Source organism: Anas platyrhynchos, chromosome 14, assembly GCF_047663525.1.
Source record: "Anas platyrhynchos isolate ZD024472 breed Pekin duck chromosome 14, IASCAAS_PekinDuck_T2T, whole genome shotgun sequence".
Taxonomy (NCBI): Eukaryota; Metazoa; Chordata; class Aves; order Anseriformes; family Anatidae; genus Anas; species Anas platyrhynchos.
This window is the reverse complement of record NC_092600.1, coordinates 1,181,473-1,195,144: the sequence shown is the minus strand read 5'-3', so window position 1 is coordinate 1,195,144 and position 13,672 is coordinate 1,181,473. Positions and strand designations below refer to the sequence as shown.

General features: G+C 55.4%; 1 protein-coding gene across 3 annotated transcripts in view; it reads left to right on the top strand.

Moving 5' to 3' along the window:
• ARHGAP26 (Rho GTPase activating protein 26) overlaps positions 1-6,967 on the top strand; it is a 120,603-nt gene extending 113,636 nt beyond the window's left edge. For all 3 annotated transcript variants that reach the window (XM_072023306.1, XM_027468470.3, XM_027468466.3), the window contains 2 exons: positions 2,448-2,539; positions 5,465-6,967. In XM_072023306.1, coding sequence (XP_071879407.1) covers positions 2,448-2,539; positions 5,465-5,553 — 181 coding nt within the window. In that variant the 3' untranslated portion in view covers positions 5,554-6,967. The remainder of the gene's footprint in view (positions 1-2,447; positions 2,540-5,464) is intronic.
• Positions 6,968-13,672: the final 6,705 nt, after the last annotated feature.

The window sequence follows — 13,672 nt, the reverse complement described above, 5'->3', positions numbered from 1 at the left end:
CAAACTCCCCTAGTGCAGCTATCTGCATTCAGCAAGAGAGGAGCTTTCCAACGTCTCCTGCCCCAGGAGAGGCTCCTGGCACCCCTGGGGCACCCCCTTGCCCCCCGGTGGGTGCCGCCAGCCCGCACACGCAGCCCTGGGCCGTGCGATGCTCAGGCTGGCGGCAGTCAGCACTGGCAGGTCATGCTGACGGTGAATGGAGTCGCTTGTGGTTTCTGTGGGTTTTGCCCAGCCATGTCAGCTCCCTGCAGCTCGCTTCGTTCGTCTCTACAACAGGTAAGCGAGGTGCTGGCATCCCAGCTGCTGCCGGGAGGTGCAGATGTCTGTGAAATGCCGTGATACCACATTTTCTGGCCATTCCCCTTTTCTTAGCTGGAATGTGAGGGGGGTAAAGGACATGGTGCAACACAGATGTTTGCCTGCATTTAGCAAGATTGGTCCTGCAGGCCATGGGCAGACCGGGGTGGGTTCCCTGGAGCAGGTTGGGCTGTGCAGAGGCTGCTGCCCACTGGCACCACACAGGGCAGCAGCGGTGAGGACTCAGCAGCGAGAGCCCTGCACCTGCAGCGTGCAGCTCGCTGCCACATGCGCTACCCCGGAGCTTTTGGCACTGGAGCTGCACCACGAGCAGCTCCTGGTGCCTGCGCTGCGGGTACCGGGGATGCTCACACGGGGGAAGCCGGGGTGGTGCCCTCGGACAGGGTTCCCTTCCCCTGAGCCCACCCCTGGCCCAGCAAAACGAGGGGCTGCCTCGTCCCCGCAGCAGCACTCCTAGCATGGCGCAGCAAAGCCTCTCGTGGGGAGACGTGTCAGACCAGTTTGTGCATTGCAGGCACAGACCCAGCTCTTCCCCCACACCTACAGCCATACACGTTGCCTGTACAATGTCTGCCTGTTCGGCAGGGTTATTTATGTGTTTTGGTACACGTCTGCAGAGGCTGACAGCGGTGTAATATCATCCCAGCAGCCTTCTTCCTCTGGGGGAGAGAGGCTCATCATCCCCGAAACCGCACAGGGGCACATGGGTGATACTCCTCTGAGTGCTTTGCTGGCTGCGTGCCATGCTTGGAGGCAAAAACTCAACACGAGCCATCACCAGGATCCAAGCTCCTCGGTCCCTGCAAGCCCGGCAGGGCTGCACAGGGCGTGGGCGCAGCACCAGTGTCAGCCCCGAGCGCAGCGGGTGAAGGGGGCTGGGGCACGGCGTGCTGCACGGGGCTTTGGGAGGAGAAACACTAACTGGAACAGTGTGAGGTAGGAAGCCAGAAAATGGCTTTTTGCCTGACGGTCTCCACAAACGCTATGCAGGAGAAGAGGAGAGGAGAGGAGAGCCTCCCAGGCAGCCCAGGCCCCTCGTTTAGGCAGCAGTGCCCATACCAGGCTGCAAAGCGTTTTGCTGCTGCTCGCATCAGGCGGCTGGAATTCAGATAGGAAAAGCCTCGACTAAGGGGCTGTGCTCACAGCAAAACCAAAACCATTCGCAGCTTCCCTGGTTTGTGGTTTTTGTGTGAGCAAGAACCACTTTCGCCACGAGGTGAGAGTGTGCCGGTTACACGGGGCCCACCCTGAGAAAGCTGAGCGCTGTGTAGTCCTCAGAAAGAGAAAAGACCACGAAACCACCAGCTGGGAATGGTGGCGCCTTGCTGGTTATGCCGGTGCTGGGGGCACTTCCCTCACTTCGCTGGGGCGGGCTGCAGCCAAACAGCCCAACACAGCTCTGGCTGCGGACAGACAGACGGCACAGTCTGGATCTGCTGCTGGTGTCTCAGCTGTCACCCCCCCTGCTGGGACACTGGCCGGGGATGAACAGGGGGGTCCAGGGCACGGGGACAGCTCTGTTGTGTGGGTGCACGCCTGGGCTCCTTCCTCCCCTGCACCCGCCAGCAATCGGCCTCCACTTCTGTCCCCGTCGGCTCTGAGGTGCTCCCCTGCGCAGTGTGGGCACGCCGACTCCTTCCCAGTAGAGCCTGATGGTTGTTAAATCTTTTTTGTCTTCAGGTACAGTCTCTAAAGAAGCACAGCAAATTCTTCACAGACTTAGCTATTTTCCCATTTTGAAATACGCTTCCCCAGGTGCTAATTCTTCCTCCTGAAATTGGACAAGGAGCTCTCCGGGGGCGCTGGGCTTTGGCAGCTCCCTGGTCTGGTCTGCAGTGGGTCGCTGATGGCCCCTGCTGCCCGCCTCCACTCAGCGCCTGCCCGGCAGCCCTCACCTCCCCGCAGGGACCCACGAAGCATTGCCAGCCCTCCACGTACTCCTCCTGCCCTGGGCCTGGAGCTCTCGGAGGAGAGTTTCACCTCCACGGGGTCCTTCTTGCTCCTCCCCGTGGCAACCTTGGAACCCTCGAGGGCAGGGGCCCAGGGACCCCACAAGGAGCAGGAAGGGGCTGCTTTTGTGTATTGACCAGAGTGTGGTTTTAATGTCAGTAAATGCTTTCTCTCTGCAGCTCGCCATTGAGGAAGGCGCGAGCTTTGTACGCCTGCAAGGCAGAACACGACTCGGAGCTCTCCTTCACGGCAGGCACCGTGTTTGACAACGGTGAGTGCCCGCTGCGCCCCCGGGGAGCGGGGCCAGGCGGCTCTGGGGCTGGGGTCCCGGGGGGCCGGCTGCCAGAGCTGGGCACCGAGCAAGGGAAGGGCACAGCGGGAGGGCAGAGGGGGAACTGGGGCGTTGGTGACATGCCGTGAGGTTCGTGTCCCTCCAATGAATGTGGCGTTGCCCCTCGCTGGCAGCCTTTGGGCTGGAGAAGCGCTGTGGGAAGCCATTGGGCTCGTGTCCACCAGCACTGAGACTGTGGCTGCCAGCCTGGGCAGCAGGGAGCAGGAGGCTGTCCCGTGTTTCCGAACGGACTCGTTCTCTGACAGCATCTCTCATTTCATGGAGATGTGAGAAACTGCAGAGCCAGTGTTAACAGTAACGTGAAGAAAGCTGCAGAGAACGCCAGTTGGCTATTCGTTATTTTAGCACCGACTTTTGCAAATTACTGGTTTTCCTCCTGCGACCCAGGGAATAATTTGTACTCAAAGTTCATGGGTTTCCTTTCAGTCCTTGCCTAATGACTATCCCATTTCCACCACTAGAAGTCCCATGAAAGAAGAAAGCAGAAATGCTTGAAACAGGCATTAAATCCAAGGTGTCCATGCTGAAAAGAGCCGGTCGTCCAGTCCTTTTTTAGGCTCAGTGTGAAAATGACTTTTTCAAGACCGTGATTTAATTCATCCTAGGGGAGATGTGTAGAAGGGGGGTGAATGGGCGGGATCCTCCTCCTGTCCCCTGTGGGGCACAGGACCCTGGTGAGCAGAGATGCCCGCTCTGCCACCTGGGTCCTGCTCCGTGTCCCTGTCATCGCCCTGCCCCTGCTGCGGGGTCTGAGCTGCTGCCCGGGGGCAATGGGTGCCTCGGTGCCTGCGGTGGAGGTGGCTCGGTGGCACGGAGGGCACGCCGAGGTGTCCCAGGCTGTGCTCACAAGCACGAAGTGCCTGCTGTGACCTGAAGTGCCACGTACCAGCACGAGGTGGCTGACTGACAGCAGCGTTTACCAGGGAACCGTTCCCTGATAGTTTTCGGGGTAGGAGAGATCAGTTTCCAAGTACCAGCACCGGAAATATTCTATGCAGTTGCCGTGATGTTTCGTACGGGAGATGGAAAAGTAGTGAGCGTTTTTTTCCTCTGGATACTGAGAATTGGAATAGGTGGCCTCTGATTAGTCAGGTTTTTGGAGACGACGTTAATGAGCATAGACTTTCTGTTTCCTGCATCAAGGGAAAGAGACTGTGCCCCGTGGACAAGAAGTTCTGGTTTAGATATAATCCCAACGTAAAGAGAAGTCTTCTTGCTACTTTCCAAGTAGTTCTTGGCTTTTATATGCTAAGCATTGTCATTTGGGAAACTGCTACCCCATGCACTGCTTTTGCCCTGGGATATATCTGAGAACATGGCAGAAAAGGGAAGAGAATTAATACATGCGAATTCAAGAAAATACTTTTCCTAAGCAGCACCATAGATATCTCATAAATAAACATGGTCTCCCCTTCGGGAGCCCGTGGGAATTAGAGCAGCTAGTAGGGGAACACGTTTGAATTAAATACATTGTGTTTGCTAGATAAAAATCAATGGATTATTCAGGGGAAAAAATATACAGCATGTTCTAATCACTTAGCAGCGGAGCCGGGGCTCACGTTAGCTGGGGGAAGTGAGTTCGAAACAGCTCGGCCGGAATATTATTGTGATGGAGGGGGGTTACAAAGCCCAGTGGCAGCAAATGGATCTCGGAAATACTTAGAGAGCTGGATTTTGGCTTCAGGGTTCGCTGAGGCTGTACGTGGCAGGGCAGCGTCTAAGTCTGACGGGGCAGTTGAGGTGCCACGGGGCGCACCGTGCCCACGCTGTGGCTACCACCGAGCATTGAGGTGTTGGAGTCTCCCAGCGCCGTTCTGCTGGAGCTCTGTGAGACGCAGGCTTCCAGCAGCCCTCGGGCACCTATCGCTGCCTGCCCCCGTAGGGGTGTCCCTGGGCACAACTGGGGGCAGGGAGGGCCCGGGGTCAGCAGGGGCTGCTCCCAGCCTGCAGGCGCCCCTGCCGTGGAGAGTTCCCTGTTCAGAAGCAGTGAGCCCCCACTGCCGACAGGTACTGAAGGCTTTGTGCTGGCCTGTAGGGAAGCCGCATTGCATCATTGCATTTGTTTTCTAATTTTGTAATAGAGAATAAAATTCTCCTCCCTACCTGTTTGCGTGCCCTGCTTTATCTGACAGTGTCCAGGCAGGAATAAATGGGGACATGAGCGATTCCTGAAGGGAGAGCAGTCGCTGGAACTCACATGACTTCCCGCTAAAGCACTTTGCCAAGCCATTTGCTGTGACCAGAGGGCTTGCTCAGATGCACACAGACCATTTACAATTTCTTTTCTCTTGGTGGACGTTGGCAGGGGCACTGTGAAGCCAAAGGAATTTTAGAGAAGGTTTTCCAGGGGCTTTCCTGGTGGCAGGCAGGAGGTGGTGCTTTCCTCCGAGCTAGCCGTTAGCCTTTGGTGTTATAAAAGCCCAAAGAGAGTGAGGGGGGTATGGGCATGGGGCATAAAGAAAGCCCCGAGATGGGTAAACCTAGGAGCCAGGACACTTGCTAGTAAAACGAGTTGGTTTGCTGTGGTTTGACTCTTTTTTGTTACCACATTGCCACCACATTATTGTACTAATCCTCTGCGGGCATCTCCAGTGGGGATGGACTTTGCCATACTGGTGCAGACTGGTCACTGCATTGATTCATGGCTGAGAATCCCAACCCCTCTCCCATCCCGCTGCTGTCCCCAGCCCTTCCTGGGGCACACTGGCTTGGGGCAGGGCCGGGGGGGGCCCAGAGGCTGCGGGCAGGAGGGACGAGGGGCACGGCGGCCGGGACAGCTCCTGCACATCCCACGGTGGAGCCAGGCTGTGTGGTAACGCGCTTTGTTCTCCTTCTCTCCCCAAGTTCACCCATCCCAGGAGCCCGGCTGGTTGGAAGGGACCCTCAACGGGAAGACGGGCTTAATCCCCGAAAACTACGTGGAGTTCCTATAACTCGGGGCGCAGGACGCGGCCCCGCTGAGCGTTACATGGTATCCATGGCAAGCGCTGGCTCGCGTGCTGCAGACCGTTTTGCTCCTTGCCTCCGAGGGCGTCCCCACGGCCACGGCCACCGGCGGCTGCGTGGATGCCACCACGCGGGTCCCTCCGTGCTCCGCGGTGCCCGGGCCTGCAGGAGGCTCGGGGAGGTCGCTCGGCTCTCCCAGCATCGTGCAGAGGCAGGCGATGCCTGAAGGCCACGTCCCCTGTCCGGAGCTGTTGCAGCAGCGAGGAAAGCAGCAAAGCAGCAGCCCACAGGCTCGGGGGGGCTACGCCTGCAGAGTGTGAACCCGCGCCTGGCCGCTCACCGCTGCCGTGAGGCTGCCCACGGAGGAGCAGCAGCTGGAGCTGCCGGCACGGATCCTGCCCGGTGGAAGGAAGAGCCTTCAGCACCGAGGAGCCCTTTGCTCCCCAGCCATTCCCCGCGCTCCGTCAGCCAGCACGATGTGGTGGGGGAAGGTGCTCGGGGCTGGCAGCAGACCGCAGGCTGCTCTGCGGCGTTGTCCTGCGTGACACCCAGCGCCTGGGCGCAGCCTCACCCATGTCTGCACCCGCACCGGGCACACATCCTGCCCGGCACAGCGCCGGGTGCCAGGGCTGGGGGCGGCCGGGTCCCCACCAGGGGACATTTGGGACCAAACCCCTCCAACGTTTTCAAGTTTTTTTCTTTTTCTTTTTTTTTTTTTTCTAGTTTTAGATTTATGCAGGGTAAACATCTGTGATCTGTGCAACCGGCATTTCCTTCCTGGAGGGCAAGATGCAGCTCCAGATAAATACTCCTTCTTTTGTCTGACTGGCTGTTTTGTATCTCCACTTCCCAATGCACATTGCAGGGGGAGACATCCAAGCTTTGCGCAATGCCCAGGCCGCTCTCGTGCCATTTTGGAGCTGCGTTTGCTACTCGCCACCGTTGCTTTTTAGGTGGTCTCTGTGCTTGCAGCCTGGCGTGTCGTCTGTCTGTGCCAAGTCTGTGCAGTGCTGGCTGTGCGAGGTAAATTATTGCCGTGCCCCCGGAACATCCATCGCTGCTGTAGCCAACCTGCAGCAAACAAAGGAGGAGCCCCTCGGCTCCATCCCCACTGCGCCTGCCTCCAAAAGGACGCTCGTGCCTCTGTGGACAAACCTCTCGCTGTTTCGGGTCGTTTTTAAGAGGGAGGGGGGGAGAGAAAGAGCCCTGTGTGCCTGCAGAGCTGGACCTGCCAGGTACCCTGTCAGGAGCTGAAATGATTATATTTTGTAATAGAAAATCCTGAAAGAAAATGCAGCCTGTGGGCAGAGAGACTGTGGTGTAGAAGTGACGCTATCGCACACTGGTGAAAATGGGTGTCTTGTCTTTTTGTAATAATTTTAAAGACTCTGAGTGACTGAATCGCTGTATGTGTCACTTTTTATTTTTGAAAGAATTAATGTATAAATAGAGTATCTTAAAATATAATGAGGGAAAGAGCTATATTTGATATTTTTAGAAGACCTGTAATAAGAGAAGTGAAGGACATTTGAAACCGACTACAGAAAGAAAAAAAAGCCTTGCAAACACACATCCACAAACACCCTCTGGGCCTTCGCTTCGCTGTGTGCTTTGTGGTGTCACAGAAAGGACAGAAACTGAAATTTCAGACCTCTTTAAGATTCATTCACAGTAATTAAATTTCCTGGACTTTTGTCTTAAAAAAAATAATAGGAAGAAGTCCATTTTTTTCCCTAGTTTCTGGGGCCATGGCAGTGCTGCTCCCCTTCCTGCCAGCCCCCAGCATGGGGGTCCCTCTGCTCCCTGGCCCCGTGCCCCCTGCTCGGTTGTGCTGGGACGCAGCAGCCCCAGCCCTGCCCCATCCTTCCTGGCCCCTGCATGACCAAGGGGGACCAGAGCAAGCAGAGATCTCCGCTTCTGGGCACCAGCCGTGGTCAGATGGTGAGAAGCTGTGGAGTGGAGTAAGGGAAGATATGGCACAAAGAAAAAAATGGACTGTCCAACAGCCCCGGGAGGAACAAAGATGCTGATCCAGAAACCACACCCAGCAACCACAAATCTTAGTTTTTAGATGTGCACAGCATTCAAGAAGGGCCCTAGGTAATTCTTTTGATTTCCCGAGGTTTCTGGTAGGCTCCAGGACTGACACCCCTGTGGGTGGCACACTGACCCACTGGGGCAGCAGCGGGCACATCAGGAGGCTGCTGCTGCTCTGGCAGGGGTGAGGAGCTCAGCCAAGCCGCTGGCTTCAGCCTCTGAAATCTGCCGTGCCTTCCACTTCGAGGTGTGGGTGAAAAGGGCCGAGAGGTCTATTGGGATCAACGGCAGCGTTTCAGCGGCTGGTCAGTGATTCCTGTTTGCCCTCGGATTTTAATAGTGAGTATTTGTGCCGTTTGTTTATTCCCATAAAGTAAAAGATGGGGTTGGTCTTCGTCCAGTCCCAGCAGCCGCTGCAGAGCAGATGGCAGACGCTGACTTCGCCTCTCCAGAAAACGGTGCCAGTGCCGGGGCTTTGCCCCCTTGCCCGGTGAGGAGCTGCCCCCTTTCCACTCCCTCCGCACCGTGGCTGCTGCAGCCGGGGCAGTGTGCCTGGCACTGCCTGCCTTTTAAATCCCCCCTGCCTCTATCGACTGCCTTTAACGCCGATGTGCTCTGCATTATTGAGAATTTCAAACACATGAAACATCCAAATCCCCACATTTAGAGGGTACAGTATTTAGGGACCGCCTTCTTATTAAAAATGCGTACCTTGGTGTTATTTTCAGCAGCAGCATCAGCATTGGGGCCTGACTTTCTTTGCATGCACCGTAGAGTCGTAGCATCATTTAAGGTTGAGAAGACCCTCAAAATCATCAAGTCCAACCATCACCTAACACTACAGGTCCCCCACTAAACTCTGTCCCTTAGTGCCACATCCACACCTCTTCTGAATACTTCCAGGGACGGGGCCTCCACCACCTGGGCAGTTCGTCCCGAGACTCGGTCTAAACCTCCCCTGGTGCAAATTGAGGCCATTTCCTCACATCCTACCTGAAGCCACTGCCTGGTGTTTTTTTACTGAATTGACGGAGTTTTGCAGCAGGATGTGGAGCAGCTCGTGTGGTCTGGGAGCACCCAGAGGGCTGGGTAACGCTCGCAGAGGTCCCTGTGCGCTGCTGGGGCCAGTTGGGTTGGGCTGGGCTGGGCTGGGCTGATTTTTTTTTTTTTTCCTCTTTTTTTTTTTTTTTTTTTTTTTTTTTCGAGCAGGCTATTACTCAGTAAGAGCAACAATTTCAGACGCTGGCCATAAATTTTTCAGATTCCCATCTGGCTCAGCAGTCAGACAAAACATCCTCCTGGTAATTGTCTTGTCTCGAGATGGCTTCTGCCGAGCTCGGTGGCCTCTGAATTGCAGCCCAGTCCATTACAGCTAATTACAGCCGTGCTCCACAGCAGCTCGCGGTGCTCTGCTTATTGCTGTAGCGCACACGGATCCGTGGCTGCTGCGTCCTCAGCACCAGCGCTTTTGGCTGCAGACGGGCTCCTGTTGGTCCCTGCTGCTTAATGCGGAGGGAGACGGAGCGGCCCCGGGGGCTGCATGGGCCGGGGGCTGTGGGCACGCAGCAGGATGGGGCAGCGCCTCTGGGCACCCAAGGGGTGAGCCCCTCCTGTGGCAGTGCCACCCGGCTGGGTGTGAGCACCTCGGTACCCAGCCGTGGGTCTGCCTGCGCTGGGACCAGCAGCACAAACGCCTCCGCTCCGGGGAATGGGCTGAACTCGGTGAGCCTGGAGCAGAAGTTTTGTTGTATTTATTTCAGGCTCTGCCTGCCACTTTATTTTGTAAATTGCATTTGAAGCACTGGAATTTTCCCTTGAAGAATGGTGGCTCTTATTTTAGTTTCACTTCTGCTGACAGCTTAAAAGAGGCTGGAAGTGAGGGATGAGAGGAAGATGCTCGTTAGAGACTCGTAGCGCTGTCACGTCTGGGTTCCCGCACTAGCCAGCTGATGGCTCTGTTTAAATACTAAAGAGGAGTTATTCTGATTTATCTGAGAGATGTCACGGTACAAATCCAAACAGCTCGTGCAGGATTTGTGCAAGTTCCCGGGGCATCTCTGAGCCTTCCCTTGGTTTGTGGCCGGTGCTGCCTGCAGGTGATGCTCAGCCGTGAGCAGCGGCACCGCCTTGGTTTCATGCTCCCTGCTGGGTTCTCCAAGGAACTCCTTCAGGCTGCAGGGGGGCAGCCACTGCCCAAGGCTGAAAAATCAGCATTGCCCTTGCCATGGGAAAATGCAGAGAAGCTTTGTCTTTTCCCCACGTCCACAGAGATTGTTTGCCACTTGCTTCCTACCTCTGCCAGCTGTATTTGCTCCTTCCCAAACCTGCCTGGTTTTGGGGAAAATCAAACCCCAATCCCGGCTCCTTATCGGGGTATCTGTCTGGGCTGACCTGCAGAAATGATTGAAATAGCACAAAACTCGTGATTCCAGGGCTCTCTGGAGCAGCACGCAGTAAATCACGGCCAGCCTGGAATAGCACTTGGTAATAAAATACACGGACCAGAAATATCCCCCTGACAGGGCCGCTTTTAATTGATTGTGCACGCTGTGTGTCTGTGAATGCAACCCGGCTGCAGGACGCAGGAAGCAGATACAGATAGAAAAGCAAACCTGTGTTTCTACTCAAAACAAGGAAACTTTATTTCCCTGGATGCGGGCGCAGGCTTGATTACACATAAGCTTTTTTCCACTGGCCGGGAAGGCGTTTGTCAGCAGTTCTGGGGCTGGCGCTCTCATTTCCCCAGCCCTGCCGGGCCCCACCACCCCCAACCCTTCTGCAGAGGCATCTGCCACAGGGGACACGGAATGGCAGTTGCTGGTTTTCCATTTTTTCCCCTTTTATTTGTTTATGCATTTCCCAGCAGCATTTCAACTTTGACACTTGCTTTGGAGATGTGGATGGAAGTGCCCATGAGGAAGGTGATGCCAGCATGAAAAAAAAAAAAGAAAAAAAAAAGTGGTGCTTGCCTGTTCTGATGGCAAAGCGTGTCAGTGGGTCAGAGCAGGCCGTGCACAAAATGCTCTTAACAGGGATTAAAAGGGCGCGGAGCCAGCAGAGCCCCGTGGCCAGGACGGCCGCCCGGGGCCGGGGCAGCTGTGCCTGCTGCAGTGGCAGACACAGGCTGCTCGGAGGAATTTTTAATTTTATTTTAATAGCTGTTTATATTTAATGGCCGAGTGAGCCCAGTACCAGTAGCTGCACTGCTGGCAGGCAGGAGGTGCCGGGGCTGAGAGCGCTGCTCCCACAGGAAACCTGAGAAAAGCTTCCCTGGAGCAGCAGTCCCAAAGATTGCCTTCACCTGGGGCAGAGCAAAACGCTTCCATGGCCCCGATTCATCTGCCTGAGGTCTGGGGGATGTCTGAGAGAGAAGCCGTGCAGCGAGAGCCCAAGCAGCAGGTGCACCCGTGAAATTTCAGCCATCTCGATAGGGCACTGATTTAAGGCAAACTGGTGTAAAACTGAGGAAAGTTAATACCAAAAAAAAAAAAAAAAAAAAAAAAAAAGGAAACCTGGTGCTGAAGGGACGTGTTCTGCTTAGAAAGTGCATAGTATTTTAATTATTCTAATGAACCAGAAATCTCAAAGCAATTATAGTTTGTGCATTTGGGCTAATTCAATTTTTTTTAGCTTTTGGGAAATAAAAATTAGAAACAACTTTTCTAAAAAAATAGGCATTTAAAGCCCTATTCTCTGGGCGAGGAGCTGATTATTTGAAGACAAGCACAGCAAAGCAGCTTGTAATTTAGCACAACTGTTTGACGGCTCACGAGGTAGCACCTAGCTATTACCTATTATAAATCCTCCCTTCTGTTAATGAAGCTCATTCTTGCTCCTAAACCTCAGACAAAGGTGTCTAGAAAATAGCACCTGGGCTCTAAAACTCACTGACGCACTCAAGAAGGAGACAAAAAGCCGCAGCGGGCGGGCAGCTGGGAAAGCTCCCGCGGGGCTGCGGTGGTGCGGGGAGGGCTGGGCAGGGCCGGGGGCTCAGCACCCCCCAGAAAAAGCCTCCAGAAAGCAAAGGGGCTCCGCGGTTTGCCCGTTCTGTACCCACTGCCATGGGGCAGCCCAGTGCTCAGCAGATTCACCTACTAGCCAAAGGGACCATCAGTGTTACACAGGACTTTTTTGGAGAAGCGAGGTGTAAAAAAAAAAAAGCTTTCCGGGGCCTGCGCTGTGGGCACGCTGTGCCCCTCTGGCTCTCGTTGTCTTTTCTTGCTGCTGCTGGAGCTGCCCTCGTGCAACGGGGCTGGTCCTGGTGCTGTGTGCCTCGTCTCGCCTTGCTTTGCCTCCTCCTGGAGCCCCGGGGCTGGCCCCGAGCCCCTGCAGCACCTCGGGGACCTGCAGCGAGGGGAGAGGCGCAGGACAATGCGTATGGGGGCTGCGCCCACCTCTTATCCAGCAGCCTGGTGGGGCCTGTGGCCACTCTGCACGTGCCTTTTCAGACAGAGCTCCTTCATTTTGCTTCATTCATAACCTGTAATAAATATTCTGGGGCTGGGAAGCGCACGTGCCACGTCTGGCCTGCACCACCTTTTATTTTATTTGGCTGGCTTTTTGTTAAATTAACGTTGCGCTCTGCTGGTCTGGTACCTGCAATGCCTGCTCCTCTGAAACACCCGGGGACGGCCCTCCAGCCGCAGCAAGGAGAACCAATTAAACCACAAGATTATAATCACTCCTCTGTTTATTATTTATTTCCCCAGCAACAATGATATATTTAGACCAGCAGCTTTGAGCTCTTTCAGACCCATTATGTTCAGCGAGCCCCTGCCAGGGCAGGCGGCAGCGAGGTGCGCGAGGTGCGGAGCGCAGGGCAGGGGCTGGGATCACCGCCGTGATTTTGGCAATTGCTCCGTCCCGAGCCCCCCGGGAGCCACGTTCCTGCTCCGTGAGAGCCACGCGTGCCTCCTGCTGCACCCTGGCTGCATCAGCCAGCAAAGAGCTGTGGGATCAGCCTCTGACTCCAGCTGAGGGGTTTGGGCAGTTTTTGGGCTTTACTTTTTTACTGCTGGGGTGGCATCGCGACGTTCGCATTTAGGATCGGTTCTTGCAGGGGGGCAACAGCAGCCGTGGTGTGGAAGGCACCCGAGGCAGGTCCCTGGGGAGGGGACGGGGGCTCAGCCATGCGGCCCCGTGGTGGAGGCACTTCTCTGCCCCACAGCCCTCCCAAAGTGCTGCTGCAAGCAGGGCACGGCTGCAATTAAAGCGTGACTGATGGCTGAGTGATTTGAAAAACGCTGGGTGACCGTTTGTAGAGCAGCTTTAATAAGGCCATATATAAGGAAAAATGGCAAAAGAATTGTACTTCTGGCAAAGGAAAAATATTTGTCAAACTATTTGTGAACATTATTTAGGCAGATAATGCTTCTTAATAGCTTATTGGACAAATATTAACGTTTCAGAGCTCCCGATTCCCTTGGCAGGCTCCGTTTCTGCAGGTTCATTACTGTATTAGTGCACTGGTGACATCGAGTCCATCGTGTGGGGCTGGCGGTGCCACCAGCCTCGTGCAGGCAGTCCCGGGGTGCTCGAGGCTGTGGGGTCGTGGTTCATGGAGTCAGCGTTGTTCTCACCCCAGGGATCACCTCTGCTGCACCTCGAGCCCCATCCGTCCCGGCCGCTCCGTGCCACTTTGCTGTCAGCATTTGTACACGAGCTGGGCTTCGTTGTTTTTAATGCCTGATCACTGTAATCTCTGAATTAATGTGGCACGTTTCTAACAAGGTAATTAATTAATTAACTGAGCTGCAAGAATCATCCTGCTCCAGCCCCCTGCTGTGGTGCATGTGCACACCTGTGTGTGTGTGTGTGTGTGGATCCCTCTGCTCCCAGCCAGGTGTGGGTGTCGCAGGTTTTGGTCTCACCGGAGTGAAGGAAAGGGCCAGGGCAGGCTGAGTGTGATGGGAAGAGCTGGGAAAGGCTCCCGGGCTGCTGGTCGGGCACGTTTCAGCCAGCAGATGTGTGCCCTGGTGCAGAGGCCGCAGCTCGTCGGGGAACGTGCGGGAGCTGAGCGGGACGGGGCTGCCGGGGGGGCCCCGCTGGTGAGCACTTGTCCTGAACACA